This window comes from Phyllostomus hastatus, unplaced genomic scaffold (genome assembly GCF_019186645.2).
Source record: "Phyllostomus hastatus isolate PE091 unplaced genomic scaffold, TTU_PhHast_1.1 phas_contig_159, whole genome shotgun sequence".
Lineage (NCBI taxonomy): Eukaryota > Metazoa > Chordata > Mammalia > Chiroptera > Phyllostomidae > Phyllostomus > Phyllostomus hastatus.
The window spans coordinates 4,421,965-4,445,645 of NW_025333640.1; the positions used below are offsets into that span (position 1 = coordinate 4,421,965).

Here is a 23,681-nt window from a genome sequence, read left to right on the forward strand (position 1 = left end):
CATGTCCGTAACACTTCAGGGACCCAGGGAATAGACTCGAGGGGCACAGAGATGGATGGACCAAAACAACCAGGCTCAGGGTGGGTTGTTATGGCCACTGGCCAGGTGACAGACTGGGGGCAGAGGGGGTGAGGTAATGCTGTACTTGCAGGAGCGTTGCCTCAATCCAGCACTCAGCTGCTGGTGGTTTCCCAAGGTCATGGGCTGAGGGTGCTCTGGAGGCAAACAGGGTCCCCCTCAGCATGGCCAGGTGGCCGAGCAGCCCTGAGGGGATCAAGGTTTCATGGGAGATGTCCTTTGGGTCCTAAGACTTTAGTCCTCCAGCTCCATTCTAGAATCCGTTGTCCAGTGACCACTGCTCTTCTCAGGGCCCAGAGCCCCCACCGCCCCACACCATGTGGTTGTGAGGTGTAGCTGTGCCCTCATCATGGGAACGGAGAAGGCAAATGTGGCTGCAGGACATGGATGGGGCATGAGCTCCCTGTGTGCTGGCCTAGGTGGGAGCTGCCCCCGTCTGAGGTTAAGGGGCAGGTGGAGGGGGCAGCCAGGGAGGGTCTGGGCATCTCACCCAGTTGCAGCAGCCACTCTGGCTCTAGAGGTAGCTCTGGGAGTTCTCCTCATGGCCCACATGGGGAAACTGAGACATAGAGTGTTGAGAGCACCACCCAGGGTCTCACAGTGCATGGGTGCTCCCACCCACAGGCCCCACCATTTCAGACCCACTATGGATCAGCAAGCTTGGTGTACGTTTGCATGTCTCCTCCTCCCACCAGGCCATTTTGGGGGGCATCTGGCCCATGGCCAGTGTAAGAGCATATATCTGACAGCCCCTGCACTTCAAGAGTTGAGATCACCTACTCCTGCCCCTTCAGGCTAAGGATAGGGACAAGGACTGGTGATTTCTGAGATGCATCTGAGACAACACCTGCCCCATTGTATCCCGAGGGGTCAGCTGTGGGTGTGTCCAACATGCTGCCAAGCCCTCATTGCTATGGTCCACTGTGTGCCAGCTCATCCTGGGAAGTTTGGTCACAGGAGGAGCACTTGGTACGTCCAGCCATTCCTGCATCCTGCCTGTGGCCTTCAGGGGTAGAGTCCTGGCACCTGTTCTGCAGGACAGGAAGTTCCAGGGCTTGTAATATAGCATGACAGAGATGTGTTAGCAGCAACAGCAGCATGGTCTGTTGGGACTGGGATCAAATGTGGCCCCTGGAGCTGAGGATAGTCCAGCAGAAGCACTTCTGCTCTGGGGTCAGCTCCTTCCATGGATAGGGGACAGGGACAGTGGTGCTTGTGGGCAGGGACAGAGGCTCCTTCTGCACTTCCATCCGTCAACCATGCTTCCCCACCTCCCAGAGAAGGTACCTAAAGTCTAGTTGTTACCATGTGGCCCGTCTCCCCAAGTGCCATCTGCTCTCTGGCCCCTCCTGGGCAGCTCTCTGCACTGCGGCTGTGACAGCAGATCCGCGAGCCTAGAGCAGCTCCTTCCCAGAGCCAGACTTCCCCAGAAAAGAGGTCATTTGCTCTGTCTGCGGAAAGCCGAGCAGGAACCTCAGCAGTCTCCCCAGCACACACGCACGCTGTCGGGGGCCTGGGTAAGCCCACCAGGCTCCCCGTGCCCCTCCATCTGAGCCTTCTCTGATACCAACATTCTAGCACTGCGGAAGCCCTGGCCTCCACACATCCAGCTGGCCTAGCCACAGTCCCGGGGCTCTAGGCCCTGCCCCTCTTCCAAGGCCATGTTGCCAACTTCACCACAGTCTCTGCAGTCGTGCCCTCCCATGGATCTGGGCTTTTGTGTGTCACCAGGGTGAACCGGATTTGACTATGACTCTCATCCTCCTGCCCACTGCACCTCACCCACCACAGCTGGTCCTGACTCTACCTACCTCCCTGGACTCTTCCTCCTCTACTTGAAACAAGCACCCAGTCCAGCCAGGAGTGAGGACATAGGGTGGCCCTGCATCACCCAGCCCAGTCTTCTTTTGCCCTGTTCTTGCTCCTCTCCAGCCTATTCCAACAGCATCTTCTCTCTCAGCCCCTGGCTTAGCACCTAACAGCGGGGAGGGTGAGTGGAGGGGAGGCCTGCCTCACTGTTGGGCTCAGCCACACCCCTCTCTCAGCTGGGAGTAAGAAGGCAAACAAACCAGCAGTTATCATTAACAAATTACTCGGCTGCACCCATAATTATGGGCTTTGTTCTCCACTGGATGCCTTGGGCCCAGCTGGCAGATGCTAGCCGACACTACCCTCTGCATCCCCCACCTCGGGGGAATACTGTAACCTCCCTTGGCTCCCCAGAGATGAGGGTCCTGCTGAGGCTTAGGCCCAATGGGGCTGTGGGTGGGTGGTTTCTGCACATGGGTCAGGCCAGGACTTGTAGTCCAGCCAGCAGCCCATTCCTTCTCAAGTCCCCACAGCACAGAAGCAAGTGTGAGATATGAGGCCCCCTCGGGCTAGAGTGGGCTCCAACGGTGGGACTTGGGTGAGCAGGCGGTTCCTGGGACTACTCTCAGGGCAACCAGATGGCCAGTGAGAGAGGATGTTCCAGAAGACTGGTCCAGGCAACTATTCTAGGAGGTCAGTGGGCGCAGGGGCTTTTTCCACCGCCGAGTCAGTGGTTGCCACCACCATGGGGCTGGGTACATAGTTGAAAGGGGGTACTCGAGCTGAGCGGCTGGGGGAGCCATGCCGGCTGGCAGCAAAGCCCCCCACAGCCACTCCCAGGCCCTCATGGATGAAGGGGGCCAAGGTGGGCCCCTTGGCAGGGCCAGGCCTATCCACATCGCTACTGAGGAACGGTGCAGGTCTGCCAGCTGGGGCCTGGGGGGGCCCCCTGCTCTCCAGGCTCGGGGACGTGCTGGAGTTGGTCTTGGTGGTAGAGAAGTCCTCGGTCTGGACCACGGCATCACTGGTCTTGCGCTGCGGGGGGCTGCCAGGGCACTTCTCAGGTGAGGTGCCTATGAGTGGAAGGGCAGTGGCAGGCAGTGTGCTCCGTAGGATATGTGGCACGTCCTCATCCCGAATTCGTCGCCATGTGGTGCCCGGTGAGGCCACCCTGGGCAGAGGTCGGGCCTCCCCACTGCTGCTTTGGTGGGCATCATCGGCTTTGGGACCAGGGGCAGCACCCTCAGGCCTTCGGGCCATGCTGATATGGGGCAGAGAGGCGTAGCGCTTGACTGCCTGTGGTTGGGTGGCCTGCTTGCGGATGGGCAGACGGGATGGGCTCTCAGAGCTAGTGCGCCTTGGTGGCCGCTCCCCAGGACCTGGCTGAGCTGTGAGGGGCCGTTGGACCAGTGCTGGGGATGCCCGCAGTTCCTTGCAGCGTGAAGAGCAGAGGAAGACAGTAGGCAGCATGGGCCTGCTGCGGCGGGGGGAGCTGCCCTGGGAGGCAGAGGAGGTGGCTTCAGCAGTGGATAATTCTAAATGGCGGCGGTGCAGCAGGCCTGGCGATTCCTTGATGAAGGTCAACTGCCTTCGGAAACCCGAGCAGTTGGAGGACTCGCTGCCACTGGATCGGGCTGAAGCCATGCGTACCAGGCCCAGGCGGCCCCCCCGGGCACCTGGGCACCCCTTGGGTGCTACCTGAACCCTGGGGCCTGACTCTGGGGTTGCCCTGGCCAGGGGTGGTGGTCCCCGTCTGGTGGGTTTCTGCATGAAGGGGATTCGCACGGGCGACTTCTGCGTTTTGTTCTGCTTGGCCAGCAGGGTCCGCATGGGTGTCTTGGGCACCCGGGAGGCCCCAGGGCTGGGCAGGGGCCCTGAAGCATGGGAAGCTGGGAGTGACTTCTTAGGCAAGGGTTGGGAGGCAGGAGAGGTCTGGGAGGAGCTGGATGAAGGAGTCTTAGTGAGGCGGGCTGGTGGAGTGGCACTCCTCTGGGGGGTGCTCAGGGCAGCAAGCTCTGAGATCTTGCCAGGCCTGTGCAGGCTCCTAGACCGCTGCTGTCCAGGGCCCAGGGCTTTGGTGGGAGCTGCTGGCTGTGTGGGGCTCAGGGGTCCTATCTTCCTTGGTGTGGTGCGGGGGCCAGGGGTGCCTTTGGGCTGGGCCCGGCTGGCTGGGCTGGGCACGTAGATCACTGTCCTTCCTCGGAGCATGGCTGGTACCCCAGACACTGTCTTCTGAGCACCACGCAGTTTCTCGGGGCCGCAGGGCAAGCAGGGGCTGCTGCTGCGCTGGGCCAGGGTCATATCCCGTTTCTCTGGCCGAGTGGTACTGCTTACCTGTCCCTCCGCCCGTGGTCGCCGCCCTTTCCTGTGTGGGGAGGGCAGCAGGGTGGAGCCTACAGACAGCCCTGACATAAAGGACAGGAGAGAGTCAGACTCAGATGAGGCCTCTTGGGTGTCTGCCACTGCTGCCTGGTGCAGCCAGGTGACAATGGAGTTGGCACCCTCCTGGATGGCACGCCACTCGACGCTGTCCAGGTCTGAGGCGTGGTCTGACCCTGATGCCTCCTCACTGTGCTCCTGGGTCCCCTCTGCTGGCCGTTCATCCAGCTGGGCATCTCGGGGCTTGCAACACCGTGGATCTGATGCCTGCCGCCAGCGCCTAGGCATGGCCGAGCCAACACAGCGCCGCAGTAGCTCCACCTTGGCCCGAGGGCTGGGATGGCCATCTTTCCTGCCTCCAGGGCCTGGGTCCTTGGTGACCACTGGCTCACGGGCTTGGAGCCTGCCTGCTTCGGGCTCGGGTTCACTGAGGGAGCTGGTGGAGGAGCTTAGGGAGTAGCATGGTGGTGTCTCATCGGCGATGAGGCTGGGCTGGGCCCTGGCAGGCATTGCGGCCTTGGGCACAGCCTGTGCCTTCTTCCTGCCAGCCAGGCGCTCCTTCTTCCCTGCCTGAGCAATAGCGGGTGCCCACAGGGAGGGTGCCACCGCCGCTGTTGTGGATGGCTCCTCATCTGAGCCATTGCTGTAGAAGCAGTACACAGTTTCCTCGGTGGGTGTGGTGAGGCACAGGGACTGCATTGCACCCTCCTCATGGGTTCGACCCACCTGGGGGCTGTCCCTGTCCACACAAGCTCTCAGGGGCTTTCGGAGGGGCAGCTCCAGCCCTGCTCGCCTCCTTCCTGTCCCCCGGGCTGGCTCCGTGCTGCGGCCCACACCCCTAACCCTGTGCCGATGCACAGCAGCCTGCCTTGCAGGAGCCTCTCGGCCTGCTGGCTTCTGCCTATCCCCACGCCCACCGGGCAGTTTCCTGGGAGGTACTTGCAGTGTCTCGTCGCTGAGTGGGGCCACATTGAAGTGGACTGGCGTGCCCTCAGCCAAGTCACTGTATGAGTTGTCCTCCCGGGCTGGAGCGGGCACCAGCATGTAAACGGGCACAGGCAGTGCGCAGCGGCCAGGCACCAGTGCTGAGGCCACCTTGCAGAGTCGGGTAGGCATGGCTGCGCCCAGGCAATCCCGCAGCATCTCCAGCTCCTGACTGGTGGCAGGTGGCCCCTCAAGGCGACCACTGGCCTCATCTCGCCGACGGTGTCCAGCAAAGTGCTGGCTAGGGCCACTGCCACCACCAAGATCAGGGCAGGCCGGGGGCAGCAGCCGCAGCTCAACATCCTTCTGAACATAGTGCTCATGCAGGGCCAGTGCGCTGAGGCTGGAGGCACAGGAAAAGTTTTCATCCGGCTTCTCTACAGTGAAGCGCACACTGCCAGCATCCAGCTCAGAGGGCAGCCAGCAACGCTCCCGGCAGTCGGCGATGTCCAGGAAACGTTTCACATAGCTTTCCCACTGCAGGCTGAACTGGGTGGTCTCACGTTCACCTGGAGGCGGGGGGGCCAATGGTGGTGTCTTGCTGCGGCTTGGTGGCATGGTCTGCCCAGGGCTATCGGGCAGCTCACTGGGGCTGACTGTGCCACTGCCTAGCCCGCTGCAGGGGTCACTGGGGATTGAGCTGGCAATGGACGGGCTCTCAAAGCTTCCCAGTGAGCTCACTGAGCTGCAGCGGCTCAGCACCAGTGGTGTCTCCTGCACGCAGTTCTCTGAGGAGCTAGATGGTGTGGCATCTTCTACCCCCAGGGTCCGGCCCGGAGGCGGCGCAGGGATAGCCATTGGCAGGGAGGTATCCCCTGGCCCATGCCAGGCTTGGTCCAACTCTGCCTCGCTGGGGCTAGCCTCCTCCAGTCCCTCCAGGGACGAGTCACTGTCATTCAGGTCCCCTGCCTCGCTGGGGCCCGGGCGGCCAGCCGAGGACAGTGAGGACAGGGAGCTACAACGTGATAGGCAGAGTGGTGCTGCCTCCACCACCAGCTTCTCAGCCACTTTGCTCACGCCCTCTGCAGGCAGCCAAGCCTGCTTCCTATTCCCAGAGACCAGGAGCCCCACACCAGCCTTGGTTGTGTCCTCAAGCAGTGGCACATGCTGGTAGGTGGGTGACAGTTTGATGGTGCGCACACATGCATCAGTGGCTGCAGCCTCCCGGGCTGCTGGCTTAGCCTGGCCATCCAGTAGGTTGAGGTCAAGCTGGCTGGGCCGCACCTGGCCACACGGCGGCCCCTCTCGGTGCTCAGCCAGCGAGGCCAATGGGCAAGGCCGCGTGTGGTCACGGGGACAGTGCCCATCGCTGGTGCTGCCGCTGTTAAGGCTGTCATTGGAGAGGCTGGCGTGGGCTGCCTTCAGCCGCAGCAGTGGATGAGCTCGGCTGCTGGCCTCCCGCTGCCCGCCCTCAGGCCCCCAGCAAGGAGAGTAGGACTGGGCTCGGCCCTCCCTCGGCACCTCCTGCCCAGGGTCCCCAGAGCTGAGACTGAAGCTGTCATCAGATGATGTGTGCAGGGCTGAGATATCCTCCACCAGCCGGTCAATCCGTGCCACTGCCAGTGCCAGCTTGGCCTTGGCCCTGGCTGCCAGAGATACCTCCCCACCGGCCTCCTTCTCTACCTCTGGGCCACTGCGGTGGGCAGGTGGGGCACGGGCCAGTGCCTGGCCTTGCAGGAAGGAGCTACCCAGAAAGAGGGACAGCACAGTGGGGCTGGCAGGCTCGGCAGTGGCAGCCACAGCAGCCAGGGAGGGCACGTCGTCGTCATCGAAGCACCCGGAGTCCGAGGCATAGTCCTGGGCCAGCCCATCCAAGTGCCGCAGGGGTGGCAGTGGCTTCTTGGAGGTAGCCTCGGCCTCAGCCTCAGGCAGATCCTGCTTCTCTAGGTGGTCAAGCGCCTGGGCCAGGTGCCGTGCGTCCAGCTCAGCCTCCAAGGCCCGCTGCTTGCGTACGTACAGGCTGGGCACACAGGTGCTAGGGGAGACGGCAGTGGCCGCTGCCTGGTACTTGGCAGGCCGGTGGGCCAGCAGGTTGCGCAGGGCGGCAGCGCTGCCCATGGCAATCATTTTGTGCTTGGAGTGCACAAGGTTTCGCAGCATAGCCACGGCGCCCAGGTCCCACAACAGTTCCTGGTCACGTGGACTGCGGGCAGACAGGTTCCAGAGCGTGCCACAGGCATTGCTCACGATAGTCAGGCTGTGTGACGTCAGGTGCTGCAGCAGAGTCTGCAGGCAGTTGTGGTCCCGCAACACCTGCCTGCATCACGGAGGGGCGTGTCAGACAGGGCCACACCTCGTCTCACCAGGAGCAGGGTGGCCAGATTTAACAAATAAAAATATAAGGCACCCAGCTAAGTTCAGATTTCAGAAAAAGGAATAAATCTAAATAGTATAAATAGTATAAATAGTATAAATAGTATAAAGAGTATACTAAATAGTATAAGTCTATTCCAAGTATTGAATGGGATATACTTGTGCTAATTATTCTTTTACTTAAAATATGTTTATTAAATAATATACTAATAAATTAATAATACTTATCCCTTTTTTAAGATTTTATTTAATTTTAGAGAGGGAAGGGAGAGAGAAAGAGAGAGAGAGAGAAACATCAATGTGCAGTTGCTGGGGGCTGTGGCCTGCAACCCAGGCATGTGCCCTGAATGGGAATCGAACCTGTGACACTTTGGTTCGCAGCCTGCGCTCAATCCACTGAGCTACGCCAGCCAGGACAATACTTATCTTTTAAAATAAAATTTAGTATATCTCATTTTAACACAATATCTCATGTGATGTTTGGGACAGACATACTATAGATAAATTTTATCTGGTTTTAAACAGATTAAGTATCATGCCCTGGCTGGTGTGGCTTAGTGGACTGAGTGCCAGCCTACAAACCAAAAGTCACCGTTTTGATTCCCAGTCAGGGCACATGCCTGGGTTTCGAGCCAGGTACCCAGTAGGGCGCATGTGAGAGGCAACCATGTATTGATGTTTCTCTCCCTCTCTCCCTCCCTTCCCTCTCTAAAAATAAATAAAATCTTTAAAATAAAAATAAAAATAAAAATATTAAGTATCATTTGTAAACTATTAGTATTATTTAATAAATAAGTGTTTTATTTATTTTAATAAATGAAATCTTTAGCAAAATATATCTCATGCACTATTTGGGAATACTTGTACTAAAAAAAATTAGTCCCTGAGGACAAATCAGGAACAACCACTTGCAGGAGGACAAACCAGGGCTGCCTCAGTGACAGTTCCCTGCAGAATGGGATCTGCTACTCCCAGCCCCAGACCACATCTGGGGGTCCACCTTCCCCCAGCACCCTCCATGGCACCCTCCACCCACTGTGACTGCGGGGGACAGGCCCACCTATAGTCCTCGCGGGTGGCGATGAGGCTGGACACATTGCGCAGGATGCCCCCGCCGCTCTCGATGATGGCCAGCGAGTTGCTCTGGCACTTGTAAGTCAGCGTGCTCACCAGGAAGCCCAGGGCACCATCCACCTGGCAGATGGCTGCTTTATTCTCTGTGCTGTGCGCTGACAGGTTCCACAGGGCGCTGAGCACACTTTTCAGGGTGGACTCCTAGACACAGGGTGGGATGCGGGAAGCTCAGTGGAGGGGACTCCAGGTACTGGCCCCACCCACTTGGCCCTCTCCATTAAGGTGCAGACAAAAGGCTGGAAGAAAAGGCACCCAAATACATTTTCAAGTAAAAGTGAAAAAATAAACCTGGCTGTCACAGGATCTCTGAATTGCAGGGTTGGAAGCCCCAGGCCTGTCTGAGGACTGCCTGCTAAGCTAAGCAGTGACTGTTCGGTTTGATTTCCTCACGATGGAGAACCTGTCACCTGTTGCCAGTGTCTCCCTGCCCTGTAGCCGGCATTAAGCAGCTGTGCCAGTGCCCTCTCCCCTGGGTCTCAGGTGCATTTCCGCCCCCTCCACCCCACCACACCCACCCAGTGCCCACCTTGGAGGCTCGCAGGACACACTGCATCAGGGCGGTCATGCTGCCAACCTCCCTCAGGACCTTCTTGCTGTTGATGTCAGCCCGCCACGACAGGTTGCGCAAGATGCTAGATACCACCTGGGGTGGGGTGGGGCAGGGCAGGCAAGGTGGACCCAGGGCCCCCCACCCTCAACCTCACACATAGCGGGTCTACAGAGAGACTGGGGAGGACGCCCATCACACCCACGGGGGAGAGGACTCTGTTGGCAGGGGCCCTGGGCAGTGGGACACCCTGCAAGGCTCTCCCCATGCCTCACCCCACTCCATCCAGGTACCTGCTGGAGATCCTCACTCTCCGAAGCCAGCTGGGCCACGATGGCCTCCATGCTGCCCCGCCGGGCACACAGTGTGGCCTGTGGGGTGCCACAGGATATTCACGCCATGGTCAGTGGGGCAGGAGTCTTGAGGGACACCATGCCCCACCTTCAGGATCTCCCCCTGAGCCCCAGCACCCCATCCTCACCACCATGGCAAAGGGACAGCAGTCATCCTGTTGCTTAGATGAGGAAACTGAGGCTCAGACAGGCACAGACACCCAGCCTCCCCCAGCCCAGGGGCCCCACTCTCTACAGCAGAGCAACCAAGCAGATGGCAGCCTGGCCGACCACATCCAGTCATAGCATCTCCTCTAGCAGCCCTCTCTGGGCCTCAGTCTACCCGCTTATAAGTTGGGGACAAGTGTTTCCACCTCTCAGGCCTGTTTGGAGCCTCAGAAGAGGGTGGGGAGGGCACGGACGCCACCTGCCCACCCCAGGCACCTTATTGGCAACATCCCCGAAGGTGAGGTTGGTGAGGGTCATGCCAGCGTATCTGCGCAGGGCAAGGTTCAGCGGGTCCCGGGTCATCTTGTACATCTCATAGTCCACCTGTAGTAGCTCTGCCACAGCCTGCAGCCCACCTGTGGGAACATGGGAGGGGGCACAGCAAGGCTGTATACAGCAGGGGGCACCCCAAACAAACCCCCTGCCTTCTTCCCAGCCTCTGTACATGCCATTCCCCTGCTTAGGTGCCCTCCATCCTATTCCAAGATCTCCTCTGCTCAAGTCCACCTTCGAAACCCAACTCCAAGGACACCTCATCTAGACAGCCTACTGCCAGGCTGGCACGATTCCCTGGCTACGCTGTGACCTCCACACCTACCTCCTTTCAGTCCTCCACCTCCACTCACACTTCTTCCAGCTACCAGGCCTTTGCATGGAATGCTTTTACCTGCTATTTGCTCAGGTTCCTGCCTCCCTTCTGTTCCCAGGTCAAGAAGGCCTTCAACACCCCAAGTGTGAACCACCTAAAGACCATTAGACCTCAAGCTTCTGAAGGCAGGGCTGGTCCCAGGGGCAGGGCCTGGACAGCAGGTGTTCAGGGGCTACTGATTATGCCACACACGCAGTTCTTGACTCACTACAAAAACTAGGCTTTCACTTTTTTTACAAAGAGTAAGCGAACGTTGTGGGGAAATGGTCAGGGTAAGTAGGAGAGAAAGAACTCACAACTCAAATGGAAAGCACCCTGCCCCCTTCACCGAGCAAGGACAACAAAGACAATTTGTGCATGCAGGGGCTGGAGCGGCCAGACACTTCTGTGGTTTCCAGATCTGGGGCTTTATTTGGGCCTGTTGCTGCCTTCCTCATTTTTCTGCATCTTCTTACAGAAATCCAACCAGGGGATAAGTTTCCCAGCCAGGAAAGGAATGACTTAAAAAGTGTATACTTTCCTAAGTGTCTGCTGCCTTGCTAGGGTTGCAAATGCCCATTTTCGCACAGCCAGACAACAGAAAATCTGACGAAACCTTTGAGTGTTTGACCATCTGCTGGGTGAGAAGGAGTGATCTCATTTTGTATTAATTGAAGTAACATTAAGCATGTTGATGGCTTTTTTTCCCCCATATTTCGATTACGTTAAGAGATGTAGTAATGCTTTCAAATCTAAAACTTGACAACCTCACCCCCTCCCTAACCACCTGGTAGCTTCTGTGTATTAGGTTGGACCTCTCATCTCTGCCCTTGGCTTTCTGGCCACTTGCTTCCCTGTCCTCTGAGCCACAGGACCATTAAAGATAAAAGGCTGCTCCAGACTGAATGAGGCCTAGAAGCCTCAGGCTAAAAGGGGGTATGGAGGAGGCAAGGGGTGCACTCACCCAGTTCATTCATGGCACGGCGGTATTCCTCATCGAACGACAGCTTCATCACTGCACAGGTGGCCTGGCAGATCTGAGGCTCAATGGGGACCGGGGCTGTGGGCCAAGAAACCAGGGCAGAGCCCTCCCAGTCCATGAAATGATCCCTGTTGGGTCCCATGCCTCCCCGTCTACTCCAACCTTCAAAGACCCCAGGGCTCTGCAAACCGCCTCATGCATGCTTGGCGCCTGAGGGGTCACTCCCAGAGCAGTGGCCTCCTTTTCCAACCCTTCCTAAAATGAGTAATAAGGGGCCTGCCTCGCACAGAGCTGAGATGGGAGGTGAGGTCACGCTGAGTACGCAGAAACTTTTGGCGGTGCTTTTGTCAGATTAACTTTGCGATCAGCTGCCAAAACTAGGCATCTCAAAGTCTGCACCCACGTTTCTGGTTACCCACAATCCATCTATGCATTCAGTGACTGTTTCTTGAGCTACCCTGCAACTAGGGCATGGGTTGCAGGTCACTGTCCTTTTTGCCATTCTGTCATGGCAACATTGCCATAAGGCCTCAGCCAGCACAGGGCACAGATGAGGTGCACAGAAAAGATCATAACAGTATCTTTAGCAGTGACAACAACTAATGATATTGCCCTGTCACCTGAGAAGCCCAGGCTCTGTGCCCATTGCGCAAGTACAGCCAGAGAGGCTGCCCACTCACCATGGCCCACCCTGTCTCCCTCAGACTCTCCATCCTGGGCCTGCAGCCAGTCCCAGCAGGTCTCACAGTAGGCGCGGATCTGCTCCAGCACATGCAGGACGCGCATCTCCTTGCGCGCCAGTCCCTGGTCTGGCTGGGAGAAGATGATGTTATGTAGCGCTGCATTGGCATGCATGCGTGCGTCCTTAGCTCCAGGCGCTCCAGAGGTCCCGTTTCGACCCCCAGCCCCAGCCTCTGTGCCGTGAAGGATCTGCAGCAGCAGTGGCAGGCAGCCTGAGCGGCGCATAGCCACACAGCTCTCAGGAGAGCTGGACATGGCGAGCAGTGTGCGAGCTGTGTCCTCCTGGTCCCTCGTCGCCAGCATTGACAGCAGCCAGAAGACCACTTCCACCTGTGGGGGTGGGCAGGGATGGAGTAAGGGTGGGGAGCTTCATCTGGTGTGCCTCGCCCCAGCCAGCCTGCTGCCCTCCCCAGCCACGGACAGCCCCCATACTTGGGGTGACTCACCCTAAACACAGTAGGAGTCTTGTGACCCCAGCCTAGGAGAACCACTTCCTTGGCCCCTTGCCCTCACCTTGCATCCCCCAGGGGCACCACACACACACATGGGGAGATGGGTGGGGAGCTGGAGATGTCCCCAGCCCATGAGGGCCAAATGCCCACTCTACAGGCATCACTGGGTTCTGCTAGGGATAGCCCTACATCTAAGTGCCCTCCTAAACACACAGGACAGTTATCTCTGCTCACATTGCCAGGCTCCAGACCACATGCTGGCCCCACCAGCCTCAATGTACCCCAATCCAGCTGGCTACCCACTCCCTATCTTGCCTCTCAGTGCCCCTCCCACTGGACTGCCCCTCACCTTGCTGTTGCCTGGCTGAGGGGCACCATCCTCCGGGTGCATGGGGCCCTTAGTCTCAGGGTCCTCGTCCACTGGCACCGACTTTACTGCAAGCAGGGCCTGTGGAAAGAACACCAGTGCTAGGGGTTACAAGAGCACCCCACAAAGCACCCAGGTTGGTGATGCTGGCCACAGTCCTATGGTGATGTGGTGGAGGTTCCACCTATTCCTACACTCTGGGTGGGGCCCTCAGGGTCCCCTCCTTGCCTGGGGTCATCACCTCCCCCAAGGGCGCTGACTCTGCCCCTCCAGTACCTGGGGCTCCGTCTGCTGCACCCGGTCCTGTGCAGAAAGTAGCTCCTTGTCGATCTGTTCCAGGCGTGAAGCGCGGATCTACGTGGGAGAAAGGTACAAGGCTCACTGTGGCTGACCCATCCCTGCTTTGACCCTGTCCACTCTCTGATATGGCCCACCCCCCCACCTCTGACTTCACCCACTCTTCTAACCCCACCCTTACTTATTTTATATTGCAGGACCCACTGTTCAAACCCACCCTTGGCTCTGACTACACCTATTCCTTGATATGGCCCACCCACTCTAAACTGTACCCTGACGTTTGTCTCCACTCACACCCTGGCCGGACCCATGGTCCATAGCACCCCCTCTCCCTAGGTTCTGACTCCACCTACCCAAGATTTGGTACTACTAGCTGTCTAGACCCTGCTCTATTTTTCTAGCCCTGCCCCCTATTTAGGCCCCACTCTAGACCCACCTACTTTCTCATTTGCCTCCATCCCAATTTAGACCCATCCTTCCGAACCCACTCACTCCCTGATATGGCTCTGCCCACTGGCCAAATCATCCACCGTTTGCCCGGGCCTCAGTGTTCCTTGCCTCTGAGCCTAGCCCTGCCCTTAGGGTCCTCTGGCTCCGCCTCTGGAGCCAGACCGCGCCCACAGCACTCCCTGCCCACTGATTACACCAGAGGCACATAACTTGGTCCCAGACTCTTTCCACAACTATCTCTGCACTTCAATTTGCACACTATACGTTGCCTGCCTGCCTCGGCCGCACCCGCTGCCGCACCTGCGCCCGCTGCACCATCTCGTCAGAGGTACCAAATCGTTCCTCCATTAGTGAACGGATGTGCTGGGATTCGAACTCAAGCTGCTGCCGGATCAGGTCCATCTGCATGGAGAACTGCTGGGACGGGCGGACAGGCCTCGGTGAGGCGCTGCCGGAGCCAGGGGCCCAAGGGCCTGCTCACCACGCCCCTAGCTGGGGGCGGAACCGACCCACGGCACCTCCCCTTGCCGCCCGCACCCTCCCAGCGCTCACAGTTTCCATATGCGGGAGCTCATCCAGGCGCTTGGACAGGCCTTGCAGCTGAGAGTAGTACCAGAGCTTCTCTTTTTCTTCCTTCTCAATCTCATTCAACAGGAAACACCTGGGGGAGGGCAGGTAGGTGGGCCCGGCCCGCAGAGAAGGAGCCATTAATATGGGTGGTGTATTTTCATCTTTGCAATCGCTTGTTGGGTGCTTAGTGTATGCCAAGTTTAATAGGCAGCATCGCAAAGTCTTGCCCTTGATGCTCCCCAGCACTAGGGTAGGGTGGGTGGGGCACAGAAAGTTATTAAAAAAGAGAAAGTAGTTCCTTGTTAAACTCTGGCCCTTGGAGCACCACCCTGAGGGGGGCTGTTCTGACTCTAACACCTATCCCACACTCCCTAATCTCCCTCCAGCCTACACAGGGAGGCTTTCAGGCTCAGATTGCTCTAGTTGCAACCGTCTCCCCCTTAACACCCTGTGGGGAGACACTGCTACTCACATTTTACAGAGCACACGTTCGAGGTTGTGTGGGGCTAGAGAACTTGCTTGAGTCACACAGCAGCAGCGCATGGACCTCCAGGTCTCTCTGACCCCACACAACCCAGCCAAACTGAGCAGAGCACCTGGACCCCGCATCCCTCTGCTGGCCCCCCGCCCAGGTTTCTTGGGCTGCAGCCATCTCTCCACAAAGGTTGCCTTAAGTCTCTCTGGCTCCAGGCCTAATTCTGAGCCCTGGCACTGGGCACAGCCCTGTTTCTGGTGACAACTGGGTGTTGGGGACCTCTGGGGAGGGCTCCGGGAGCCCTCCCCTTTGGCAGGAATGCCCCCTTCTCTTTGTCCTCCAGCTGAGGTCAGCTGTGCCAGGAAAGGGGGTGGAAGGGCCACAGAAGGCAGTGGCCCGAGAGGTGGGTGGGACTGGGGAGCATGCAGGTGGGCCAATCAAAGAGCAGAGACTGCTGGGGTGGTATCTGGCTGGGGGCAGGACTACATGAGAGCTGCCAGCGATCAGTTTCCCGTGGTCTCACCGTTCCCTGTCCAGTTCCTCCAGCAGCCTGATGGTGGCCCTGCTCAACTCCCCAAAGCTGTCCTTGGAGGTCCCAGAGCCATGTATCGGGCTTCCCTCAGGGGTGCGGGCAGCAGGCTCGGGGCCCAGAGCAGGGGGCTGGAACTTTAGGTTGTACAGGCTGGTGATATCCATCTGCAGGGCTGGATGAGTATGAAAGGAGGAGGGAAGGTCAGTACCCCTGCCTGCCTCTCCTCCTCCCAGCTCCCTCTAGGGGTGGATGGAGTCACCCTGGTGCACAGACAGGGGCCTCAGGCTGGCCCCTCACCTTTCAGCTGCTCCAGCACCTCAGTCTGCCCTGAGGACACCAGCACTCGGGCCTCCTGCTCCAGCTTGCATTGTAAGTGCTTCAGGACCTCCTGGACATGGGAGCAAGAGAGAGTGCTGGTTGGCATGGCCACTGCCCTGGGTTGTCCCAGATCTGCTACTCTGTGAGATGCCCTTGGCCCTGCCTACCCATCTCAGGGGTCCAGTGCCCTGGTGTTTGTCCCTGTGACCCAGGCCCATGTCCTCTGCCCAGCCCCTTCACCCCACCTTCATGCCAGATGTCTCCGTCTCCAGCTTAGACAGGTGGCTTGAGTTGTCTCGAAGCTCCTGTCTCAGGTGATTGTTCTCGGCCTTCAAGGCCTCCACCTGCCGTACCAGCTGCTCATAGGATGCCACAGAGCTTGTCATCTTCCGCTCCTGCAGTGACTGCAGCCACAGGTCACATGAGACTCTGAGGAGAAGGCAGCCCTGGACCTAAGCCCTAGTCCTCCCACCCAACCTGGAGCTGGGTCCCAGGCTGGAGAGGCTGGTGTGGACTGCTGTGGGCAGGATGGTGCTGGCCCAGGGAATCCCAGAGACAGACTGCATGGCAGATGGAGTGACAGACACAAGCAGGAACAATGAAAGAGAGAGACAGAGCCATCCCATGGGCGTTAAGACACACAGACAACCCAAACACCGAACTGACCGACAGACACAGATAGACTTCCATCTTCACACCTGTGCTCCCAGACACGTGTGCTTATAGATGGCTGGACAGCCAGAGAGACTGACAGCTGAGACCCTGACAGTCTAGCACAGCAGATGGACTGGCTAACCCAGTGCCATCAGGCTCACAGACACGGTCCCAGCCAGAAACAGATGGACAGCCAAGACACATCCCTGCAGCAAGGTAGCTGCCCACAGGCTGGGTGGACAGACCACCAGCTGGCCCAATTGCTGGACAAAAAGAATGTCATGAATGTTCTAAGAAACCAATGGACAGACTGACAGTAGAGCCCCAACCCAAGTCCACCACAGTCACCCTGGGAACTGAGAACCTGGATGCTCTGCAGCCCTCACAACCTCTCCATCAGCGGCTGTATCTGGGTGGCTACCTGTGTAGCCCAGGGGCCCTGCAGTCAGCCCTCTCCCAGCCTCTGTGGCCCTCAGTGGCTCAGGCCCCATTGCCTGGGCTCCACCACTGCCGCCTGCTTCTTTGTGTGTTTGGCTGTCCTTTCTTGCTCAGGCCCAGCCTCCTCCCTCCGTCTAACTGGCCAGTGCCTCTTCCCTCAGCTTGGCACTCCTGCCAGAGCCTTCCTGCCCACCCCACCTTCCCTCTTTGTTTCCTTAACATCAGCGCTCCCCCTCCCTCTGCCTTTGTCTGAGGCTCACCAATGGCGGCCCTTCCCCTTTGCCACCTCCTCCTGGGAGACATTTCCCTGCCCACCTTAACCCCCTCCCCAAATCAGCCAACCCTCCCCTGCCTCCCTCCCCTACTTGGCCACACTTTTTATTCCCTTGCTTATTCATTTTCCTCTCTCTCTTCCTACCCCAGAAGGTCCCTGCTCACCCTGAAGTCACCAAGGACACAGCTGGGTCTGGAGTAGGGGTGGGGGGCTTGGCCCCAGTGGTAGGATGAATCAGGCCATCCAAACTAGCTCAGAGAAACTATTGAATGCCTGGCTCTGTCATGTGGCTTTCTTGTCACAGTCCCGGGTCTTAGGGGCCACCATTAAAGGGAGAAGCTGAGGCCAGGGGCACAAACATTGGGCATGCTCAGAAGTCCAGGCAATGCTGGAGACACACAAGCCCCGCCCCCTCTGCAGACCTCAGTTTGCCCATCAGAGGAGTCAGGGGAACTTGGTCTGCCATTCCCATAGCGTGGCTGATGCAAGGGTCAGGAGGAGCAGTGGTCATCGAGCAAACACAAGTCACAGGGCAGAGGAGACAACACCACAAGTCAGAAGGGGAGACAGTATAAGATGGGGAAGCCAGCTGATTGGGGACCATGGCCTTTGCCTACCACCCTAATATTGATCCTTCCCAAGGCTCAGTCAGGAGTCCCAGCTGAGGATCAGGCCTGGGGCTGTGGTAAGGTCCCTGTGGTCTGGCCAGAGACCTATGTCCTGGCTGAGGCCACAACGCTGTGCCCAGTGCAGGAGAGGCACTAGGTGAAGCCCAAACCCCTGTATCTTCCTCCCATTCTCCAAACCCAGACTACCTTCTCAAGCAACCCCGGACTCAAGCCACCCTTGCAAGGCCAGCCTGGGATACCTTCATTCCCTCCGACGCTCTACATTCTCATTAGATGTAGCTTGGCAGCAGGGCCCCCACAGGGTTCCCCCACATTCTGGCCTGGGTCCCTATTCCACTCTCTCACCAGCCCCTCAAGCCCTGCCCAGCTGGACCCTAGCCCCCCACATCCCTCCCATAAGAGCAGCCTCACTGGCCTCCCACAGTCTGCTCCTCATGCACAGACAAAAGGAAGCTTTGGGAGTAACTGGTCAGATTCCATTCCTCCCCTGTTCCAAAAGCTGCCATGGCTCCCTAGTGTCCTTGACATTAGACCTGTCTCCTCCACATACACTCCATGTTCTTCCCCCAGGCCCTTGCACCCTGAGTTCTCCTGCCTGGAGGACCTTTCCTGACTTGCTATCTCTCACACAGTAGCTTCCTCAAGGAAGCCCTCCAGCCTGCCCCTGACCTCCAGGCTGCATCAGGGGCCTCCTGGGGCCTCCCCAAGATATCTTCATCACCAAAGGGAAAGCACCAATAGCTGGAGGTTCCTTTAATTAAGGAGTGAATGGCCAAATTTCAGCGGAAGGTAGCAGAGATGTGGACCAAAGGGGCCCTTGTCTCTCCTTCAATCCAAACCCCCACTTTACTGAGAAGAAAACACTCCCAGGGAGGGGCAGCACCCTCCCCCAAAGCACACAGCTGGCCTGCCCTCAGACTCTGGGATGTCCAGGTGTTGTGTTGCCTGAGACTGACTGCAGCGACGCAGGCACCCACCTCCCTGGGACTTAGTTTACCCTCTGGCTCCACCCTGGAGAAACGGAGGCTCCAGAGTGTGCTCAGCAGAGAGAAGGGGGGAGATGGAGACAACCCTGCAGAGGCGGAGGCCGCGCCCCCTGCCTTTCACCCAGGAAAGCACGCCGCTTACTTTATCTCACTCAGGCTGGGCTGGGCTGGGCTGGGCTGGGCAACGCACCACGCTGCGGGCCTGGGTCCTCCTCCTTTGGTGCAGCTCCCAGACCCCTCTTGAGATCCTAGCGCTCCTGGGCCAGGGCGGCCACAGGGCGCGGGCTCCGGGGTTCAGGGGTCTTGGAGATGCGGAGAATGGGCTCCGGGGCGGACAAAGGCTGGTGCGGGCCTGGCAGGAGGCACCGCCACTGAGGGCGCTGGGCGAGACCACCGCGAGCGGGGGAGGATGCTGGATGCAGGATGCAGAGGCTGCAGCCAATGGTGGCGCGGGAAGACAGGCAGGTGCCATGGCAACAGCCAATGGGGGCCCGGGGCGGGGACCGGCATCGGCCGCAGGGTGTCTGGTCATCTCGCGGGTTCAGGGGCTGCAGGTGCGGGAATGGGGGTGGGGAGGTGAAGTCCCCAGGGCAAGGGGGCTCCCCAAGGACTAGGACCCAGGGTCCCCCACCTCATTCCGGGATGAAACGCCTCAGAACCTCTCGCGGCTGGATTCACAGAATTTTAAGAGTAAAACATCCAGTCATGTGTGTTACATCAGCATCTTGTGCGGGGAGCTCCTCGGGCAGGAGCTGTGACAGGAGCTGGGGCAGGGCCTGTCAGCCTCCTCCCCTCGGATCGACCCGATCTTGTGAGGATGGGCCAGGGTGGGACAAGGTTCAGGATCCAGACTGGACACAGCACCCCCACAGGGTCTTGGCTGGTGGGGGGAGGGGGAGGATGGGGGGTGGGTTGGTAAACTGGGGAGTGCCTGGGACCCTGCATTGCGCCCCCTTGCTCCTTGTCTCCTTGGAAGAGCGTCAGCTCCTCCGTGGGCATCTGCCTTGACTTCCTGTCTCTTCCCCCCACCATGTCCCTCCATCTTTCTCCATCTGTCTCATCTCTGTCTCCCTGTGTCTCTGTCCCCCATGGAATCCCTAACTCACCCTTAAAGAGGGGAAGCCAGAGGAGGGAGGGGCCTTGGGTCCCAGAAGGACATGTCCCCAGCTGTCTCAGATCCTCAATGGACCCATGGAGGCCACTTGAGGATTTAACACCCAAGGCCAGAACCTAAAGCTCCAGCCCAGTCATCCCTGCCACTTGACACATGCACACCCCAAAAGACAGGGACACAGAGACATGGGTTTGGGGCCTCTCTCTGTCTTTTCCCCGTGTCTGGGGCCAGGGAAAGTTGTTCACTACATGACGCTGTGTTTCTTCATATGTGAAATGGAGAGGCAGCTGCTGTGTTCACAATGGCAGGTGCCAGAGACCACAGGAGGGACAGCCAAGATCACGGGACCATGCTGTTTCCTGCTCGGTCTACTGCAAGAAGCCCTGTGTGGTCATCCTGGGCCAGCAATGCTGGGGGCCCCAGAGGACTCAGGCCTGACTGCTCCAGAGCTCCAGAACTGGACACAGCTGTCCCCAGCCTGCGGGATTGGGGAAGCAGTATAGTGAGCAGAGGGGCTCTTTCTGGAGGCTGGGAAGGCTGAACTGAGCAGGCAGCACCAGTGCCGGGCCTCTTTAGGAAGAACAAGAATTGGCCCTGGGGTCAAGGAGGGAAAAGGCATTCCAGGCGAGGGAACAGCATGTGCAATGCCTGGAGCTGTGAGAGATTAGAGCTCATTCAGGGCATATGGGCTTCTGGTGGAGCCAAGAAGTGCAGCATGTAGTAGGGCCAGACTGGGGGAGTTGTGAGGGGTTTAGAGCTGAAATGGGGGAGTGGGGGGGACAGAGTCCAGGGCTCTGATTTCAGCTCCACCTTGCTATCCCTGTGTAACCTTGGGTATGTCTCTCTCTGGCCTAAGTTTCCCATTTTATTCACTGGAAGGTGGGTTGGAGAATCCCTGCCCTTACATCCCACTGAACTAAGTCACCTCCCCCACTTAGTCTTAAGATGTCACTGTTCCCCAGACCCCTCTCAGCCAGAACCTTAATGATGGAAGGGGCTTGTAGGGTCTAAAGGCCAGTCCTGCCCTCATACCAATGGGGAAACTGAAGCTCAGGGCAGGGAACATGTTGCTTGAGTTCTTGCAAGAGTCTCACCAGGCCTGGGGCCTCCCTCCCTCACCCATCTGGGTATGATGGGGGCCTGGAAGGCTGAGAGGATGTGGGGGCTGAGACCCCAAAGCAGGATGCCCTTGTCCACAAGCCTCTTGAACATTATGTCCCTGACATTCTCCCAAATCCTTAACCCTATAAATCTTTGAGCCACAGTACACTCAGGCATCACTGGAAATTCTAGAACTACTAGAGTTTCAGGAACCCCCCCCCAAGAACCCAAGCTCCATTTTGAGGGGCTGAAAGACCCCCCACACTGCACAGTGGCTAAGCCTAGCAAGAGGGGCCCTTTCCCAGCCCTCCACTCACTGCTGCTGGGTTCTGGAGAAAATTGAATTATGGTGCTCGCTTCTTCACATTCCTTGAGGCACTCTCCCCTTCATCTCAGCACACTGCAGCATTACTCATGGAGTGTTTTTGGGCCTTCTGAGGCTGACCTCAGGAGTCTCTATCCCCTTAATCTCTGTCCTTCTCCACTGAGCCTCTCCACCGTGCAGGACCAGGGGTTTGGGGCAGAACCAGGGACATCCTCCATTATGAACTGGGTGGAAGGTTGGAGGGAAGCAGGAAAGCACCACACGTCCTCATCATTTGACAACCACAAGCCTGGGGCTGGGTGACCTGGCCTTGACAGGTGAGGAAAGACTGCCCCTGGCTGTAGGGGAAGGGCCGGTGAGTTCAAGCCATGCCCCCAAAGCCCGACCCTGGGTGGGTCGCCTGACCAGGGTCCTGGGCCTCATTTTCATGGGTGAGGAGGGGTCGGGAGTGCGGTCCTGTCAGCACCAGGGACAGCTCCCCACAATGTTCAGGTAGTGTCTGAGCGTGCCTCCGCCTGACAATCAGGCTCCTGGCCCTGTTCCGGGAGTGACCTTGGGCTCTCCCCAGCCCCTTTTAAGAATTTCCTCTTAACTAGGGGATGTTATAGCTCCAGGATTCAGAACGACTACGAGCACCTGCAAAGAGCTTGGGCAGGTGAGATGGCTATTATTAGGAAGAACCTCAGCGTCGGTGAACGTCAGGGTCGGCCCTACGCTCGGCGCCCAGAAGGGGCAACTAAGGCCCGGATAGGCACAGGGCGTGGCCCAGGCCCCCACACAAAGCCTGTCCGGGAGGATCCTCGGCACAGAGCGCTCCTGCCGTAGCCACCACCGCCCCAGCCTTCTCGGCGTCCGCGCAATGGGTCGGGTCTGGAGGTCTCCCTTCCAGGCCAAGTCCTGGGCCCAGCGAGGCTACGCTTGAGCAGACAGAGGGAGGGGATCTCTGCAGTACAGAGGAGGGACTCCCAGACCTGCCAACAGCCTAAGGCCGTTTCCCAGGCAACGATCTCCACGGCGACTGAGCGAGACCCCAGACTCATCAAGTCTGTGTACGCAAGCCTTTGCGTCCCCTGGCGCCGGGACCACTGTCCCCGCGGTCCGTACCCTCTATCTGCACCCAAGGCCGTATCCCCCCGCCCCGCGCCCTACCTGGTCCCTGAAGAAGGCCGAGTGCAGCGAGCTCAGGAGCCCTAGGAGCCCCATGGAGCCGCGGCTACCTTGGACCAACCCTCGCCCCGCCCTTGGCTGGGGGAGTGGGGAAGGCAGGAGTGGGGGGTGGGGACGACCGAGACTCCCTGCGCCTGCGTGGAGGGGGCAGGGAGGGTCTTGGAGCAGGCCAGAGCCCAGACTCCTTCGGGAAAGGGGCAAATGAGGGGGTCTTAGGGACCTCGCAGGGGCGAGAGGAAGGAGTCTCGCGGGACTGAGTACCCCGGAGGGGAGGTTCAGGGAGATCCGGAGGGATAAGGAGGGCGCGTGAGCAGAGGGGTTCTGTGCAGGCGGAGGAAGAACGGGCAAGGGCACCCATGTTTGCTGGGGAGGGATACGTTGTGCGGTAGTGCGGACCAACGGAGGAGGGGGCCCCACCGGGAATGGATGTCTAGGAGGGAGGCGCCGCTCCGCGGCTGTAGTCAGCTGCCCGCTTGGACAGAGTCCTGCGGAAGCCCAGGCACCTCTTCGAGTTCGCCCAGGCTGGTGCTGTGCGCTCAGTTCATTAGTCATTCAACTATTGGCTATTGGCTGTGTGCCTGCTTTTACCAGGCTCTGAGTTGGGCGCTGGACATGGAAGGGCCTGATGCGGCCACAACACCCGTAAATATTCAGTCATTTAACAAGCATACATTAAGCACCTAGTGTGTGCTTATGTGCTGGACCCTGTGCGTTGAACAAAGTCAAAACCCTGAGGGCAGGAACTGACATTGAGGGGAGGGGCCGACAGTCAATGAGAAGACAATGTGTTTACTAGCGGTGAGTTTGGAGGAGACAGCAGGGAGGTGGGGGTGCTGTTGGGAAGGGCACTTGAATAGAGACTGGAGTGGTGATTCAGATGGGAAGAGTTTTCCGGCTGAAAGAACACCCAGAGCAAAGGGAGGGTCAAGTCGTGCAGGGTCCCAGTAGGCGCCGGAGGACTCGGGCTTTTACACCAGGGACGTGGCAGTCATGGAGGGCTTGAGCAGAGCAGGGGCATGTGGACTAGGTGTTCTCTGGCGCCTATGATGGCTGCAGGGAGAACAGGGTGTCAGTCTGAGGACCAAACCTGAGTCATGCTCACAGACAGCCCTCTGGTGGCTGCCCGAGAGAACAGACTGTAGGTGCAGGGAGACCAGGGCAGAGGGGACTGTGCTGGTCCAGGAGGGATGGTGTGCATCACAGAGGGAGTGCTATTATGCACCGTACTAAGTCCTGGGAGGGCAAAGAACAAGTGGCAAGAAGAGAAAGTTGGTGCTGCTTTGGCCGGGATAGTGAGGGCAGGCCTCGTGAGCAGTTGCCATGCATCCTTGCAAAGGGCATCCAGGCAGGGGGCAAAAGCCTGTGCGAAGGCTGGGA

General features: G+C 58.6%; 1 protein-coding gene across 2 annotated transcripts; it reads right to left on the bottom strand.

Moving 5' to 3' along the window:
• Positions 1–35: 35 nt before the first annotated feature.
• On the bottom strand, positions 36–22,322 carry APC2 (APC regulator of WNT signaling pathway 2). Of its 2 annotated transcripts, none has more exons than XM_045831608.1 (15): positions 22,287–22,322; positions 15,862–16,020; positions 15,596–15,686; positions 15,290–15,470; positions 14,274–14,382; positions 14,022–14,135; positions 13,251–13,328; positions 12,957–13,055; positions 12,095–12,485; positions 11,397–11,492; positions 10,021–10,160; positions 9,538–9,615; positions 9,224–9,340; positions 8,624–8,838; positions 36–7,507 (listed from the first exon to the last, which is right to left on the bottom strand). In XM_045831608.1, the coding sequence occupies exons 2-15, from the start codon at positions 16,000–16,002 to the stop codon at positions 2,569–2,571; spliced, it is 6,789 nt and encodes a 2,262-aa protein (XP_045687564.1). In that variant the 5' UTR covers positions 16,003–16,020; positions 22,287–22,322; the 3' UTR covers positions 36–2,568. The 2 variants fall into 2 exon arrangements, with proteins under 2 accessions (XP_045687564.1, XP_045687565.1); XM_045831609.1 differs by lacking the exon at positions 22,287–22,322 and adding an exon at positions 18,740–18,935.
• Between the last annotated feature and the right edge of the window lie 1,359 nt (positions 22,323–23,681).

Excerpts from the sequence above, each read along its gene's own strand:
- APC2 (XM_045831608.1), bottom strand. The coding sequence starts at position 16,002 with ATGACAAGCTCTGTGGCATCCTATGAGCAGCTGGTACGGCAGGTGGAG. Across the intron at positions 13,056-13,250 it reads TGCAGCAGACGGAGCCCCAG|GCCCTGCTTGCAGTAAAGTC; the intron begins GTACTGGAGGGG and ends TTCTTTCCACAG. Across the intron at positions 7,508-8,623 it reads GCCACCCGCGAGGACTATAG|GCAGGTGTTGCGGGACCACA; the intron begins GTGGGCCTGTCC and ends TCCGTGATGCAG.